Below are 17982 nucleotides of genomic sequence, written 5' to 3'. Positions count from 1 at the left end.
AAAGTTTCTCCAGAGGTTATATTCTAGGAAATACAGGCACACTGCTCAAAAAAATAAAATGGAACACTGAAATACCGCAACCTAGTTATCTTTGAATGAAATATTCCAGATGCAAATCTTTATTCATTACATAGTGGAATGTGTTCAGAACAATAAAACATAAAAATTATTAATGTAAATCACAACTAATATCCCATGGAGGTCTGGACGTGGAATGATGCTCAAAACCAAAGTGGAAAATCAAGTTACAGGCTGATCCAACTTCAGTGGAAATTACAAGGAAATGATGCTCAGTAGTGTGTGTGGCCTCCATGTGCCTGTATGATCTCCCTACAACGCCTGGGCATGCTCCTGATGAGGCGGTGGATGGTCTCCTGAGGGATCTCCTCCCAGACCTGGATTAAAACATCCGCCAACTCCTGGACAGTCTGTGGTGCAACGTGACGTTGGTGGATGGAGCGAGACATGATGACCCAGATGTGCTCAATCGGATTCAGGTCTGGGGAACGGGCGGCCAGTCCATAGCTTCAAGGCCTTCATCTTGCAGGAACTGCTGACACACTCCAGCCACATGAGGTCTGGCATTGTCCTGCATTAGGAGGAACCCAGGGCCAACCGCACCAGCATATGGTCTCACAAGGGGTCTGAGGATCTCATCTCGGTACCTAATGACAGTCAGGCTACCTCTGGCACATGGAGGGCTGTGCGGCCCTCCAAAGAAATGCCACCCCACACCATTACTGACCCACTGCCAAACCGGTCATGCTGAAGGATGTTGCAGGCAGCAGATCGCTCTCCACGGCGTCTCCAGACTCTGTCACGTCTGTCACATGTGCTCAGTGTGAACCTGCTTTCATCTGTGAAGAGCAGAGCGCCAGTGGTGAATCTGCCAGTCTTGGTGTTCTGTGGCAAATGCCAAGCGTCCTGCACGGTGTTGGGCTGTAAGCACTTGTGGACGTCGGGCTCTCAGACCATCCTCATGGAGTCGGTTTCTGACAGTTTGAGCAGACACATGGATGTTACTGACCTGCTGGAGGACATTTTGCAGGGCTCTGGCACTGCTCCTTGCACAAAGGATGAGGTAGTGGTCCTGCTGCTGGGTTGTTGCCCTCCTACGGCCCCCTCCACGTCTCTTGGTATCTGCTCTATGCTCTACACACTGTGCTGACTGACACAGCTAACCTTGCCACAACTTGCATTGATGTGCCATCCTGGATGAGCTGCACTACCTGAGCAACTCCTGTGGGTTGTAGACACCGCCTCATGCTGCTGTTCCTATAGAGGTGAAAGCAATGACACAAAATGCAAAAATGACCAAAACAACCACAAAGGATGGGAACAGAGAAATGGTCTGTGGTCACCCCCTTACAGAACCACTCCTTTATAGGGGTGGTCTTGCTTATTGCCGATCATTTCGACCTATTGCCTGTTCCATTTGCACAACAGCAGGAGAAATTGATCCACAATCGGCGTTGCTTCATAACTGCACAGGTTCATTTCATAGAAGTGTGATTGACTTGTTACATCGTGATGTTTAGGTGTTCCCTTTTGTTTTTTTGAGCAGTGTATATACTAAAACGGACGTCTCGTAAAGTCAGTGGATTTTAATGAGGTCCAGTCCTGCTCTGGACTGATGGAAGCGGGAGCAGCTGTTCATGGTGGACCCTTTAAAATGATAGGGTGGTCCTAAATGTCTTTTTTTTTTTTTTTGCTTTTCTGTACGGACTATAATCCGTGTATTTCTGTTTGCAGCCTGTATGATGAATGTTCACAAGCGCTGTGTCATGAACGTTCCCAGCCTTTGTGGGACCGACCACACGGAGCGCCGCGGGAGAATACACATCAAAGCCGAGATCATCCAGGAGGTGCTGACTGTCATGGGTGAGTGGGTAATGGAAGCTTGTGGGCATTGCATGGAGGACGTCCGTTGTCCACCTAACCTGTGCATTGTGCAGGAAATTGTCCATCACACTGGTCTCCAGCCTCTCCGGTCTGTGCCCACTGGGGCTATCGGTGGCCTCTCCATGGCTGCGGCCTTCACATCCCATTCAGTATCGGCTCCCTTGCAGAATGACGGCCCCCGTAGACTCCTCATCGCTGGGAGCATGCTCAGCCCACAATGTCCCATCCCACGACCCAACCCTACTAGGTCACTACTACGGCTCTGACTCCTCATAGTTCTCTCCAATGACCCATTTCGATGGCACATTACGGATATGGGTCCAGGAAAGCCTCCCTTTTTCGCCCCCCATGCAGTATCTTGGCGGTCTCCATGCCAGTCACTGTTCCCTACAGCCCAACTTATGTCACCAGTTCCTCCAGCTCACAAACGTACCGCAGATTGGCATGCCTAGCCTACAGGCCTGTCCGGTACTGATGGTCCCAGTACAGACTGATGTCGGGACCGGCCGAGGGTTCCTGACCCAAACTCAACAGTCCCATATATTGTCCGGTCCTGATATCTCGGAACGTTGGATGTATGAAACCCGTCGCTGGTCTTCCTGGCATCACCCGTGGATTATCTGCACTCGTTCTCTTGCACTCTCTTTTATCAGCCACTTCGAGGCAATATTACCTGTGCAAATGTGGTGTTATTGTGCAGGCAAGACCCCCAAACTTTGCGTTGCCTAGTGGTCACTCATACACGCCAGCTCCCGTTGAAGTTCACACCCGTACAGTCCAATCCTACATGTATCACCTATCATGTGGATGGGTAATTATTAACAGGATAATCTTTTCAAGGAGGGAGCAAAACTTTAACATTTCACCCCCAAACTTGGCAAAACAAACTTCTGCCCGTCTTCGCGGCAGCAGATGAAGCTATCGGTCATCTCCGCGGTCAGTTGCTTTTACGTTGGCGTTTGTTGCTCGCGCTTTATTCCCTTAGTGTAATGATTAATGATCAGATACAAGCTGCATTCGATGTCGGCAGCACTACTTGATTTTCACCACTAGATGGTGCCATATTACTGTCATGTTATTGTTATGGTAAAATTTCAGACTTGATACTATAGTGATCTAGAACCTTGCATGACTTTACCTGCAGCCCTATGTAAACCTATGTAACAGGTACCTCCTTGTGCTTTTCTTACCCAGTAATGATATCTAACCATTAGCTTCAAGAATATTGCAAAACTACAACTCCCAGCATACCCTGCGTCTGTTACACAAAACTGGGAGATCTTCTTTTGCAATATATCCTGCATCCAATCACTTAAAGCAGAAAAACACAATCCGATGCATAGACCTGGGTGACGTCAGCAGGCTCTGTGCACATTTTATATTCTTTTTTTAACTTTTAACTTGTGCAATGCAAATATCTACAAGTTACAATAATGGAACTACAAGGCTCAGCAAACTCTTGCTAGACCATTGACAAGGCATGCTGGAATTTTCTTTTTGCACTCACATTTTGTGCCCATTTTTTGTAGCAGATCTTAGCCAATAGACAGGTAGTCGGAGCAGAGGACCCCCACTAAAGCCCCATTATAAGACACCTTCATTTATCCGCTTCCGCCATTGTGACAACACTTCTTCCCTACATTCTCATTTTTCTTTTATCCCCCTTTTTTTTTTTTTAGTGGGAGAAGGTAAAAATCTGGTTCCTATGGACCCTAATGGACTCTCTGATCCGTACGTGAAATTGAAGCTTGTTCCTGACCCCAAGGGAGAAAGTAAGCAGAAGACCAAAACCATCAAATGTTCCCTCAACCCTACGTTCAACGAGGTCTTTAAATTGTGAGTGTTCCCCTAATGATTGATGCCGGCCCGGACTACGGGCTCATCCTCCGTCTGACCGATCCGGCGTCTTCTCTTCTCTCTGACAGTAATCTGAAGGAGTCGGACAAGGATCGCAGGTTATCGGTGGAGATCTGGGACTGGGACCTCACCAGCAGAAACGACTTCATGGGTTCGCTGTCATTCGGCATCTCGGAGCTCCAGAAGGCCAGTGTGGACGGCTGGTAAGATCACATTGATGAGTGGTTGGATGTCATAAAGTGGATCCATTCATGTATGGGTATGATGGGGGCCGCGGAGGTAAAATAATGCTCATGTGTTTCGTGTAGGTGATGGGCAGGGGTCATCATGGGCGCTCTGACCGGTCTTCACAGCCACACTCACAGCAGGCTGCGATGCTCTGCGTGTCCTGACACCTTTCTATCATAGCTGCGATGCTCTGCGTGTCCCGACACCTTTCTATCATAGTTGCGATGCTTTGCGTGGTCTGACATCTTTCTATCATAGCTGCGATGCTCTGCGTGTCCTGACACCTTTCTATATCGTAGCTGCGATGCTCTGCGTGTCCTGACACCTTTCTATCATAGTTGCGATGCTCTGCGTGTCCTGACACCTTTCTATCATAGTTGCGATGCTCTGCGTGTCCTGACACCTTTCTATCATAGTTGCGATGCTTTGCGTGTCCTGACACCTTTCTATCATAGCTGCGATGCTCTGCGTGTCCTGACACCTTTCTATCATAGTTGCGATGCTCTGCGTCCTGACATCTTTCTGTCATGGCCAAAAGTATTGACACCCCTGCAATTCTGTCAGATAATACTCAGTTTCTTCCTGAAAATGATTGCAAACACAAATTATTTGGTATTAACTTCATTTAATTTGTCTTAAATGAAAAAACACAAAAAGAATTGTCCTAAAGCCAAATTGGATATAATTCCACACCAAACATAAAAAAGGGGGTGGACAAAAGTATTGGCACCTTTCGAAAAATCATGTGATGCTTCTTTAATTAGTGTAATTATCAGCACCTGTAACTTACCTGTGGCACCTAACAGGTGTTGGCAATAACTAAATCACACTTGCAGCCAGTTGACATGGATTAAAGTTGACTCAACCTCTGTCCTGTGTCCTTGTGTGAACCACATTGAGCATAGAGAAAAGAAAGAAGACCAAAGAACTGTCTGAGGACTTGAGTAACCAAATTGTGAGGAAGCATGAGCAATCTCAAGGCTACAAGTCCATCTGCAAAGACCTGAATGTTTCTGTGTCTACTGTGCGCAGTGTCATCAAAAAGTTTAAATCCCATGGCACTGTGGCTAACCTCCCTAGATGTGGACGGAAAAGAAAAATTGACAAGAGATTTCAACGCAAGATTGTGCGGATGTTGGATAAAGAACCTCGACTAACATCCAAACAAGTTCAAGCTGCCCTGCAGTCCAAAGGTACAACAGTGTCAACCCGTACTATCCGCCGGCGTCTGAATGAAAAGGGACTGTATGGTAGGAGACCCAGGAAGACCCCACTACTTACCCCGAGACATAAAAAAGCCAGGCTGGAGTTTGCCAAAACTTACCTGAAAAAGCCTAAAATGTTTTGGAAGAATGTTCTCTGGTCAGATGAGACAAAAGTAGAGCTTTTTGGGCAAAGGCATCAACATAGAGTTTACAGGAGAAAAAAAGAGGCATTCAAAGAAAAGAACACGGTCCCTACAGTCAAACATGGTGGAGGTTCCCTGATGTTTTGGGGTTGCTTTGCTGCCTCTGGCACTGGACTGCTTGACCGTGTGCATGGCTTATGAAGTCTGAAGACTACCAACAAATTTTGCAGCATAATGTAGGGCCCAGTGTGAGAAAGCTGGGTCTCCCTCAGAGATCATGGGTCTTCCAGCAGGACAATGACCCAAAACACACTTCAAAAAGCACTAGAAAATGGTTTGAGAGAAAGCACTGGAGACTTCTAAGGTGGCCAGCAATGAGTCCAGACCTGAATCCCATAGAACACCTGTGGAGAGATCTAAAAATGGCAGTTTGGAGAAGGCACCCTTCACATATCAGGAACCTGGAGCAGTTTGCCAAAGAAGAATGGTCTAAAATTCCAGCAGAGCATTGTAAGAAACTCACTGATGGTTACCGGAAGCGGTTGGTCGCAGTTATTTTGGCTAAAGGTTGTGCAACCAAGTATTAGGCTGAGGGTGCCAATACTTTTGTCTGGCCCATTTTTGGAGTTTTGTGTGAAATCATCTATTTTTTGCTTTTTGCTTCATTCTCTTTTGTGTTTATTCATTTAAGACAAATTAAATGAAGATAATAATAACTAAGAATTTGTGATTGCAATCATTTTCAGGAAGAAACTGAGTATTATCTGACAGAATTGCAGGGGTGTCAATACTTTTGGCCATGACTGTAGCTGTGATGCTCTGTGTGTCCTGACACCTTTCTATAATAGCTGCGATGCTCTGCGTGTCCTGACATCTTTCTATCATAGCTGTGATGCTCTGCGTGTCCTGACATCTTTCTATCATAGCTGCGATGCTCTGTGTCCTGACACCTTTCTATCATAGCTGCGATGCTCTGTGTCCTGACACCTTTCTATAATAGCTGCGATGCTCTGCGTGTCCTGACACCTTTCTATAATAGCTGCGATGCTCTGCGTGTCCTGACACCTTTCTATAATAGCTGCGATGCTCTGCGTGTCCTGACACCTTTCTATCATAGCTGTGATGCTCTGCGTGTCCTGACATCTTTCTATCATAGCTGCGATGCTCTGTGTCCTGACACCTTTCTATCATAGCTGCGATGCTCTGCATGTCCTGGACCAGCTATATACCAGGGACAGCCCACAAGATTCTATTAAACTTAACAATTTTTCTGACTTTCAACACTTTAACTTCAAGAACTGACTGATTTTTGCTGGTAATATCTCAGCTGTCAGGCGCCGTTGTGCCCAGATAATATAATTCATTTCACCTGTTTTAAAGGGACTCTGTCAGCAGGTTTTGCTATGTAATCTGAGGGCAGCACGATATAGGGGCTGAGACCCTGATTCTTGCGATGTCACTTGCTGGGCTACTTGATGTCCTGTTGATAGATTCAGTTTTCTCTGCTGCAGATCTAGCAGTGCTCTGAATGCTGAGCTGTGTATAACCCCACCCACGTCACTGCCTATCCCTCCGCCTCACCCCTTGGTTACCTCGTTATCTCCTGGTTTTGACCATGGCACGTTTAACTACTCTCTAGTGTATATAGTCTCCTCTGCACCCCGGCGTCTAGCGCCGCCCTCGACCACCTCCTTCCCTGTCACATGGTTCAGGTCCTGTTTGCTACCCGGTGAGTTCTACGCCGCTCTGCTCTCAGCTCCCTTGCTGCGGCTCGCATCTCTCCTCTCAGCAGTAATACCCGGGTGTCGTGACATTACAGCTGACTGGGAATCCTAGTCTGGAGTGTGTCTAAATACCCCTCCCAGATCCAAAGAGAGGCCAGCAATATTAACCTTGAGAGAGCAGGACATGAACCATGTCCTATACCATGACATAAAGGCTATGTGCACACGTTCAGGAATTCATGCAGAAAATTCCTGTGGAAATCCGGACATTTCTGTCAGATTTCCGCATGAAATCCGCATGCGTTTTTGCGCGGTTTTGACGCGGTTTTTGCGCGGTTTTTCCCAGACATTTCCCAGACATTTCCCAATGCATTTGACAGTGGGAAATCCGCGAAAAAAACGCAAAATTAATGAACAGGTTCATTATTTTTCCGCAATGCATTTTTCATGCGGAAAAACGCACATCACGTGCACAGAAATTGCAGATTCCATTATAAATGATGGGATGCTTAATGTATGCAGATTATTTGCGGTTTTATAGCGTTTTTATAGCGCAAAAACGCTAAAAAACCGCAAATAATCTGCAACGTGTGAACATAGCCTAAATGTCACAATGCCCGGGTATTACTGCTGTAGGGAGAGCTGCGAGCCGCAGCAAGGGAGCTGAGAGCAGAGCGACGGAGAACTCACCGGGTAGCAAACAGGACCTGAACCACGTGACAGAGAAGGAGGTGGTCGAGGGCGGCGCTGGACGCCGGGGTGCAGAGGAGACGATAAACACTGGAGAGTAGTTAAACGTGCCATGGTCAAAACCAGGAGATAACGAGGTGACCGAGGGGTGAGGCGGAGGGATAGTGAGAAAGGGAGCCAAAGGACCAAAAGCCAACAGAACAAACAAGCAGAGTAAAGCATGGAGAGCAACACAAGCAAATGCAAACCGAGCTCACACTCGGGTCAGACACACAGACTAAACGAAAGTATGGCTGACAGGGAATCCTAGTCTGGAGTGTGTATAAATACCCCTCCCAGATCCAAAGAGAGGCCAGCAACATTAACCCCGAGAGAGCAGGACATGAACCATGTCCTATACCGTGACAGCTCTCAGATAATGTAGCGAAACCTGCTGACAAATTCCGTAATATCATGGCTGATCTCTTTATTCTCTGGTGTTTCCATTCACTAACTGCAAGCGGAGATGCTGAGAATGGGGATCATGTGAGACAACATGGGATTTCCAACAAGTTTTACAAAACTTTAATCCTGTAAGAATGGAAAGAGGTTGAGACCAGATCCTGCGGGTTATGCCTGTCCTCATTAACCTTCCCCGACTCCGTCCTCTGTATTCTCATTTCCTCTCCGGTTCTGCGATGCGTGACGCCGCTCATCTCTCCTCATCTCCAGGAAATCATTTTTACTCGACTGTCCTTCTGACTTACGCGGTAGGACGAATTCAGCCTGTTCTCTGCTGGTATAACTGCGGGGAGGCAATGACGGCAGCACCTGCCTACACCGAGCATTCTCATTACTATGGTCTAATGGCGGCAGGGCGACACTGATCCCTGCACACGTATAACGGACGGGCGGTGAGAACTGACGCACAGATGGCTCCATACCGAGCTCCATATCTGCTGCTAAGCTCCGCAAAGACTTAGGATACAATTCTGACCTCCTGGAGCCACCACTAGAGGGAGCTCACAATCTGAAAAATACATATGGTAAATGCTCCCTCTAGTGGCGGCTCCAGGTACAGCGCCAGGCATTATGATTTTTTTTTTTTTTTTTTTTTATAAAAGTGAAAAATAATGTTTCTTGTCTCTCTAGGTTCAAGTTGCTCAGCCAAGAAGAGGGCGAGTATTTTAATGTGCCTGTGCCACCTGAAGGAGAGGAAGGAAATGAAGAGCTCCGGCAAAAGTTTGAGGTACGTGAAATAAGAACCTTCTAAATGCTAGAAACTCTATTAGCGAGATAACCCTGTAGTAGATCCGTTTCAACCACTTTTTATTTAAAGGGGTATTCCTATCTCATGAAATGATGGCGTGTCTCTTGTATCTGCTTCATTTATTTATGATCAATGGGGGTCCGGCCTCCGGGAGCCCCACTGATCGTGACCATGCAGGCGGTAATGCAGCCCTGTGTCGTCTTCGGCTTATTCCCAGCATGGCGGCGCTGACGGACTCCTGACTGTGCAGGAAATTAACGCTGCCCGCAATCTTATGAATGATGCTTCGCTATCATTCTTATGCTTGAGAGGATAGCCTCCATTGCTGTCTTTCTCTGCCCAGTGATCGCCTTAGAGGGCGGTGGGGTGAGGTCAGTGAAGAGGTCGGTAGCCGGCTATTACTCAGTGATTCTAGAAAATGTGCTGGATTCGGAAAGGAGACTTGCTGAAATATGTGGGTGCAGTCTCCGATTTCGTCACTAGGTGGCAGCAGAGTACTATTATAAACTGGTTACTGCAGATATAGTGCCAAGTACTTAAAGGGGTTGTTCACTGTATGGATGGCCCCGTATCTTAATGATGTCGCCTTTCTTGTAAAATAAAAATATAAACAAGACTCCGCTCTAGCGCCAGTGTCATTCCAGCTATGTCGGTGCCACCACATGAGCCCAGCAGCCCTAAAGCTACCGCTGATTGGCGGCATAGCAACGTCGTGGAAACCCCAAAATGCTGTATGACATGGAGAAGTCGCAAAATGGCGACTCATTAAATGTAAAGGTATCAGGAGAAAGCAAGAAAATGAATGTCTAGAAGAAAGTTATAGACTCCCCTGACGAAGCCTGACAAGGTGAAACATGTTGGGGGGGGAAGTGATTTTTTTTTTTTTTTTTTTTTTAAAGAGGGGAATAAAAGGGGTTGTCCTCCTTTAAAAAGAATAATACATTCCACTTCTATTTCATATTATATATCCCTTAGAACATTTAGACTTTCTTGTGGTCATCAATGAGCTGAGAGGAGCTAAAAAGTGACAAACTTTTAGCTGTTTAGAATTGGAGTTCACTGATGGATTCTCTGTTAACTCGTTCTGCATTTTTATGCAAATTTCTCTGTTTTCTCTTCCAAATACCGTGCATCGTTTCGTCTCCTGAGTTGATCTGACTTATTGTCTTGACTGCAGAGAGCAGATGTCCCTCGTGATCAGTGGGAGCCTGCAGAATTGTGATTGCAGCTCTGGATGTGAATAGAGCGGTTTCCCGGTGCGTTGGCAAGATTACCGCCTCTATTACCATAAGAGTGTATCGTTCTGTGGCCGGGAAGCTCGGTGTATGAAGAGATGATGAGTGATGATAACCCGGTGGATTTACATATATATATAACCATGCATCGCCTTATCGGTTGTCCACACTCGCAGCCGGAGGACGGAGCCTGATAGACATTAATATTTGATTACTCCTCGTCTCCTCGGCAGCTTCATATCCTGGAGGTCACCAGCCGGTAGCCGGAGTGCAGCTGGAGGTGGCCTGTCAACCTCGTCTCCTTGATGAGTTCATTTTCCATTGATTATATCCGTTTTGCTGCCGGGGTCGGCTCATCGGTCACGCAGAGTCTCCCAGCTGTGTCAATAACGCTCCGTCAGTCACTCATCCATCCTAGCCAGGGGCGTCAGAATCTCCTCTCTGTGTCCCATGGTCCAAACTTCACGGTTCACACCGGCTGAGAATGTTGTGGATTTTACCATCACGCTTGTGCAAGTAAAATCCGCAGGGTTGGTCGCTGTTGCAGAGAGGAGATGAGAATGTTGCCGTGGAGAGGCGAGGGCCTGCCCCTTGGTGTGGAGAGGCGAGGGCCTGCCCCTTGGTGTGGAGAGGCGAGGGCCCGCCCCTTGGTGTGGAGAGGCGAGGGCCCGCCCCTTGGTGTGGAGAAGCGAGGGCCCGCCTCTTGGTGTGGAGAGGCGAGGGCCTGCCCCTTGGTGTGGAGAGGCGAGGGCCCGCCCCTTGGTGTGGAGAGGCGAGGGCCCGCCCCTTGGTGTGGAGAGGCGAGGGCCCGCCCCTTGGTGTGGAGAGGCGAGGGCCCGCCCCTTGGTGTGGAGAGGCGAGGGCCCGCCCCTTGGTGTGGAGAGGCGAGGGCCCGCCCCTTGGTGTGGAGAGGCGAGGGCCCGCCCCTTGGTGTGGAGAGGCGAGGGCCCGCCCCTTGGTGTGGAGAGGCGAGGGCCCGCCCCTTGGTGTGGAGAGGCGAGGGCCCGCCCCTTGGTGTGGAGAGGCGAGGGCCCGCCCCTTGGTGTGGAGAGGCGAGGGCCCGCCCCTTGGTGTGGAGAGGCGAGGGCCCGCCCCTTGCAAATGTCTTATGTTATTGTCACACATTTTTTTTCCCACCGACTACAATGGAATATTTAAAGATCTGCAGAAAGATCCACAACTTAGACTCCCAGTAGAATCAATAAGGGCATACAAAATTAACCGCGTTAGGAAACAAACCGATAAGATAATGCTAGAAAGGTATTTTTCTGTTTTGAATGAATGTGAAAAGTTATTTAGTGAGTGAGGAGGGTCGAGACTAAGCATTTTCTTCAAGCCTGTGATTAAAAAAAAAAACAACCCAAAAAACTTATAAAAATAACTTCTGTACCTTTTATTTAGTGATCCATTCACAAAACTAGGAAAAAACTTTTGGCTGTGAGTATCAGTCTTCCTACAAACACAATTTTTCTTTTTACAGCTCCGCAGGGGCGGGGCTTCTTGTCTCGTTCTTTTTCCCGCCCCTGAGGAACTGTTACTTTTTTTTTTTTCCTGCTGCTGAATGGCCAAAGAGACTTCATGAATAGTAATAATGTGATAAATGTCGTCGTCCTTCTTCAGATTTGATTTTATCCTCTCTCCCGGTCACTTTGTAATCTTACAATTATGGCGTGAGACTATATTTATTGTCAGGGAGTTATCTAATGATCCTTGGGATCTACGGGAGATCGGCCACTCAGCCCCAAATTTCATTTTTTTTACTTGTGAGTGGAGGAGATTTCCAGTTGTTTGACTCTCCTGTGGTTCTCGATCTCTTGGGAAAACTACAGTTCTCGGCCTTAATGGAATTTTTTTTTTCTTTTTTTGTCGTTTTGCACTGGTAAAATATTGCGGCTGCGTATTCTCAAGATAGGAGGCGTGTGAGGGTAAGACGAGGTTTTTAAAAGCTTCGGCAACAATCACTGAAGTTTTTATACTCTGAAACATCAGACTGTGTTTTAGGAATATTTCACGAGTTTCCGTGGTAACCAGATGCTTTAGAAATTTTTTGCACAAAGTATTGTTCGGCGCCCATTGTGAGAAGCGCGCGTCTCTGGTCCAACAACTCGTATTTAGTGATCAAAAGGCCAATTTCGTAAATTTCTCGCATTCCTTTGCCATTCAGGAAATAAGATGGACGTCTCCATGTGTTTTATTTTTAATTTTTTCACCGTCACAAGATTTGTACCTCAAATATGGAAGTGATCTCCCCCCTCCCCCCACATCCTACCTTCCCCCAAGGAAGATCTGATCACGCGTTGTCCTGCGGCGCCGCCACAGGGAAAGCAAAATACTACACAGTAATAGGTTCCTGGTATATTCATATCAAGTTCTTCACGGCGAGAGATTTTTTTCTTTCCTTTTTGGCCCCTGATTAATAACGATCCGATCACAGGCTTGTCCTTGATGTTGAAGCCAGCAGTTCTGTTTAAGTTCAATATGTTCCAGTTCTTTTTTTTTTTTTTTTTTTTTTGTGTGCGTTTCCCTTTTCAGCATTATCATTCTGCCAGTACTATAGGAGCTGGAACTTGCTTTGCTTCAATTCCCTGCATGCATTGCACCTGCCATTGTCCATTGGAGTGCCTGCCCTGAACTCGGAGCCTGCCTCTCTGTTATGCCTCTCTGCAGTTTGACAGAAAGGAGAAGAGAGCTGAGGGCCGGCCCTCCCCTTGCTGTGGAGAGGCGAGGGCCCGCCCACCCCTTGCTGTGGAGAGGCAAGGGCCCGCCCGCCCCTTGCTCTGGAGAGGCGAGGATCTGCCCGCCCCTTGCTGTGGAGAGGCGAGGATCTGCCCGCACCTTGCTGTGGAGAGGCGAGGATCTGCCCGCCCCTTGCTGTGGAGAGGCGAGGATCTGCCCGCCCCTTGCTGTGGAGAGGCGAGGATCTGCCCGCCCCTTGCTGTGGAGAGGCGAGGATCTGCCCGCCCCTTGCTGTGGAGAGGCGAGGATCTGCCCGCCCCTTGCTGTGGAGAGGCGAGGGCCCGCCCGCCCCTTGCTGTGGAGAGGCGAGGATCTGCCCGCCCCTTGCTGTGGAGAGGCGAGGATCTGCCCGACCCTTGCTGTGGAGAGGAGAGGGCCCGCCCCTTGCTGTGGAGAGGCGAGGGCCCGCCCCTTGCTGTGGAGAGGCGAGGGCCCGCCCCTTGCTGTGGAGAGGCGAGGGCCCGCCCCTTGCTGTGGAGAGGCGAGGGCCCGCCCGCCCCTTGCTGTGGAGAGGCGAGGGCCCGCCCGCCCCTTGCTGTGGAGAGGCGAGGGCCCGCCCGCCCCTTGCTGTGGAGAGGCGAGGGCCCGCCCGCCCCTTGCTGTGGAGAGGCGAGGGCCCGCCCGCCCCTTGCTGTGGAGAGGCGAGGGCCCGCCCGCCCCTTGCTGTGGAGAGGCGAGGGCCCGCCCGCCCCTTGCTGTGGAGAGGCGAGGGCCCGCCCCTTGCTGTGGAGAGGCGAGGGCCCGCCCGCCCCTTGCTGTGGAGAGTCAGAGCGCCCCTTTATATTCCCAATGTACAATAACAGAAATTCAGCACTGCTACATCTTGGTGACCCATTCCAAGGCCTCGTGTGCCGTAATGGCCGGAGGTTATGACTCTGACCACCATCTCTTCCTGGTGGCAGCGTGGAAACCCTGGGATCCCTGTCCTGCCATGGCAGCAGGGACATTTGCTGCGGATTTCTTAAGTTGCTGTCAGGAGCGATCACAGATGAATATTTCATTGTGGGGAAAGTGCGGCCGGGGCCTCCGCTCTGCAGCTTGTCAGATCAGGCTCAGCGCTCGGTTTTTCTTCTGTCTCTAATCCCCAGGAACATTATTTCAGCAGCCGCTCCCGGCAGCGCGATGGTGGATGGGCGTTTGAAGTTCCTGCTCTGGTCTTGATAAATGATATATATATTAAAAAAAAAAACCACCAGAACCCTTGTTAAGCAGCTCCAGAGGCGGCCGGTGTTGCAGCTCTTGCTGGCACATTCTGGGCATCCAAAGCAATTTGTCTTCCTAAAGCTTTGCAGCGGCTTATTACTTATCGCTCTGCTCGGGTTTAAAGCTGAATATTTCTTTTGATAAGAAAAAAAATCAAAGAGGACCGGGCCGGGGATCGCTTCCACCCCAAACTTGCATGAAAAGGAGAATTGGGATCTTAGCGAATTTCCTGATATGTGAAAGTTTCTGTATCAAAAGAAGGAAACTATTCGGAGTTGCTCTTAGAATAAGTCTGTAATTCTCTGCCGATTAACATCGATCTTTATCTTAATAGCAATTGGAGCTGTTCGCTTTTGTTTTTTTTACCCTGCTGCTCTTTAAATGAGAAAATGCTGGCTACCTGCAGCCACCACTAGAGGGAGCTCACTGCATGATGTGCATACATTGAGCTGGTCAATATCACTGTGTGCAGTGAGCTCCCTCTAGTGGAGGCTTTAGGTAGCGCTTTTTATTCTATATAGGGGATTTGGAGCGCTGCATCTGGGAAATATCATATAGACATATGAAAAAATGATCTGAACCTATAAATGGCGTTTATAGCTTTTAAAGCTGTATTCCCTTCTCAAACATTGGCTATGCCATAAATGTCTTTTAGATCCAGATCACTCTGCACCACGAGCCGTACCTATCTTGGAAATCCTCTAATGGAGAGGGGTCCGAGATATCTCATTTTTTTTTTTTTTACTTTTATGTTTGAATTTTGTAGAATTTTTATTGTTTGGAGCGGAATATTGTTGCATGTTTTCCGGCAGAGCTGGGGCTAAATTTAAGGCTGCAGGTGACCTTGAAATGGGTGCAAACAGCCTTGCCGTAACAGATTAGCCGGGGCTGTGACTGCGAGATTGCTCAGGAGCCTGTTATCTGCGGGAGCTGTGAGCGACGCACAAATTGGAGAGCTCAGATTCGGGGCTAATGGAATTTCATGGCAGACTGAACTCTCTGCTGCCGTCTCAATATGGCAGCATCTCCAGAAATTAAAAGAGAAATCAGCAGAAGCGCGCCATGTCCAAAAGCCAGAGCCTGCCAATTACAGCGCCATCGAGGCAATTAGAGAGGCACAGCAGGGGCTCCCGAACTTTGCAACGGGGCAGCGATCTGCACCCAGAGCCCGAGAAATGTCATATCCCGGCTCTGAGCATGTAGCTAGCCAGCTGTTGCAAAACTACAACTTCCAGCATGCCCTGACTGCTTGGTGCAACCACTTCTTGCTGTTACTGAACTCAACAGGAATTTAAAGGGAATCTGTCATATGTGTTCTGAGAACAGCATGATTTAGGGGCTGAGACACTGATTCCAGCAATGTATCACTTACTGAACCGTGTTGTTCTTTTAATAAAATTAGTGTTTTATCAGCAGGAGATTATCACTACAGGACTAGGTGTCTCGTGCTTTCTAGTCCAGCCACGCCCCCACCACTGATTGGCAGCTAATCAGTCAGGGATGTGGGCGGGGTTATACACAGCTCAACCTTCCGTGCTCTGCAGAGAAAACTGTGGTTGTCAAAATGACAGCAAGCAGCCAAGCAAGTGACACATCGCAGGAATCGGGGTCTCTGCCCCTACATTATGCTGCTCTCAGGTAACAGAGCAAAGCCCAGCTGATAAGATTTATGATTTAAAGGGAATCTGTTAGATGTTTGTGTAACTTGCTTTTACTAATCTTAAAAGATATGGCCATATTTGCAAAGATCTGAACTTCTACCATTTTTTTGTATCCACAGCTCCATTGTATCTGACTGCAGTGTGATCCTGCAGTCGTACTCACTCCCGTCTGTCTCCTTCAGAATGTGTGACCACGAAAAAAGAGCAAATGTAAGGGTGTGACTGCAGGATCAGACTACACGTAGTCTGTTACCATGGAGACACATAGATCTGCATAGGAGCCGTGTACTCTTACAGGTGTATATATGAGTATACGGCTCCCTCCTTGTCTTCTTGATGCATGAGAGCAATAGTAGTAAATGGTTTGCGGTGGCGGCCATGCACTGTTATATCGAATACTGCCGACACTCGCAGAGGTGAATTCTGAAGTTTTTTGGACGCCACTTGTCGTATTTACCGACCAATCAGATTGCAGGTTTAGTCTTTTCAAGGGAATTTGAAAAATAGCAAAAAAAAAATTGGTAAGTTGCGTATTAATAATTTACAAGTCACGCGCTTGTTCTTTCAGAGAGCCAAAATTGGTCCCAGCAACAAAGCGGCAGAAGAGAAAGTGTCAAATCCAGTGGCCAAAATTGACAGCAATGGAAACCGAGACCGAGTAAAAGCTTCAGATTTCAACTTTCTGAAGGTGCTGGGGAAAGGAAGCTTTGGGAAAGTAAGTAAGATGTGACTGACGAGGATCATTGTCTCGCAAGATGTGCAGAGATAAAGGTGCCGGCCCTGGTCAGGATCTGCTCGCTTTCTCCCCTGCATGCGCTCATTCTTTCTCACCTCTGTGTTTGTATTCATTCTCTCCATCCCTGTGCATATTTGGGCTCATTTTCGCCAGTGCTTTCTCTCTTTATCCCCCTTTATGCTCATGCCTCCTCTCCCCTGCCTCTGTGCGGGCTGGTGCTCCCTCTCCCCGCCTCTGCGCGGGCTCACGCCTCCTCTCCCCTGCCTCTGCGCGGGCTCACGCCTCCTCTCCCCTGCCTCTGCGCGGGCTCATGCCTCCTCTCCCCTGCCTCTGCGCGGGCTCACGCCTCCTCTCCCCTGCCTCTGCGCGGGCTCGCCCTCCCTCTCCCCGCCTCTGCGCGGGCTCGCCCTCCCTCTCCCCGCCTCTGCGCGGGCTCGGCCTCCCTCTCCCCGCCTCTGCGCGGGCTCACGCCTCCTCTCCCCTGCCTCTGCGCGGGCTCACGCCTCCTCTCCCCTGCCTCTGCGCGGGCTTTTCCCTCCCTCTCCCCACCTCTGCGCGGGCTTTGCCTTCCCTCTCCCCGCCTCTGCGCGGGCTCGCCCTCCCTCTCCCCTCCTCTGCGCGGGCTTTGCGCTCCCTCTCCCCTCCTCTGCGCGGGCTTTTCCCTCCCTCTCCCCTCCTCTGTGCGGGCTTTGCCCTCCCTCTCCCCGCCTCTGCGCGGGCTCGCCCTCCCTCTCCCCGCCTCTGCGCGGGCTTTGCCCTCCCTCTCCCCGCCTCTGCGCGGGCTTTGCCCTCCCTCTCCCCGCCTCTGCGCAGGCTCGCCCTCCCTCTCCCCGCCTCTGCGCCGGCTCGCCCTCCCTCTCCCCGCCTCTGCGCGGGCTCGCCCTCCCTCTCCCCACTTCTGCGCAGGCTCGCCCTCCCTCTCCCCGCCTCTGCGTGGGCTCGCCCTCCCTCTCCCCGCCTCTGCGTGGGCTCGCCCTCCCTCTCCCCGCCTCTGCGCGGGCTCGCCCTCCCTCTCCCCACTTCTGCGCAGGCTCGCCCTCCCTCTCCCCGCCTCTGCGTGGGCTCGCCCTCCCTCTCCCCGCCTCTGCGTGGGCTCGCCCTCCCTCTCCCCGCCTCTGCGCGCGCTCGCCCTCCCTCTCCCCGCCTCTGCGCGGGCTCGCCCTCCCTCTCCCCGCCACTGCGCGGGCTCGCCCTCCCTCTCCCCGCCTCTGCGCGGGCTCGCCCTCCCTCTCCCCGCCTCTGCGCGGGCTCGCCCTCCCTCCCCCCGCCTCTGCGCGTTTTTGCGCTTCCTGTCCCCACTTCTGCGCGTTCTCGCGCTTCCTGTCCCCACTTCTGCGCAGGCTCACGCTCCCTCTCCCCGCCGCTGCGCGGGCTCGCCCTCCTTCTCCCCCACACAGGCTCGCTCACTCTTAC

At 50.0% G+C, this 17982-nt stretch overlaps 1 protein-coding gene across 3 annotated transcripts in view; it reads left to right on the top strand.

Moving 5' to 3' along the window:
• Nucleotides 1-17982, top strand: part of PRKCB (protein kinase C beta) — a 133824-nt gene that overhangs the window by 83373 nt on the left and 32469 nt on the right. For all 3 annotated transcript variants that reach the window (XR_011314727.1, XM_069734541.1, XM_069734540.1), the window contains exons 5-9: nt 1753-1881; nt 3582-3738; nt 3828-3962; nt 8881-8977; nt 16402-16548. Coding sequence is in view for 2 of the 3 variants with exons in the window: in XM_069734541.1 (XP_069590642.1) it covers nt 1753-1881; nt 3582-3738; nt 3828-3962; nt 8881-8977; nt 16402-16548 (665 nt within the window). In the remaining variant the exon portion in view is untranslated. The remainder of the gene's footprint in view (nt 1-1752; nt 1882-3581; nt 3739-3827; nt 3963-8880; nt 8978-16401; nt 16549-17982) is intronic.

This window comes from Ranitomeya imitator, chromosome 7 (genome assembly GCF_032444005.1).
Source record: "Ranitomeya imitator isolate aRanImi1 chromosome 7, aRanImi1.pri, whole genome shotgun sequence".
NCBI lineage: Eukaryota > Metazoa > Chordata > Amphibia > Anura > Dendrobatidae > Ranitomeya > Ranitomeya imitator.
Note: the sequence above shows the minus strand (reverse complement) of the source record. Positions and strands in the feature narration are given on the sequence as shown.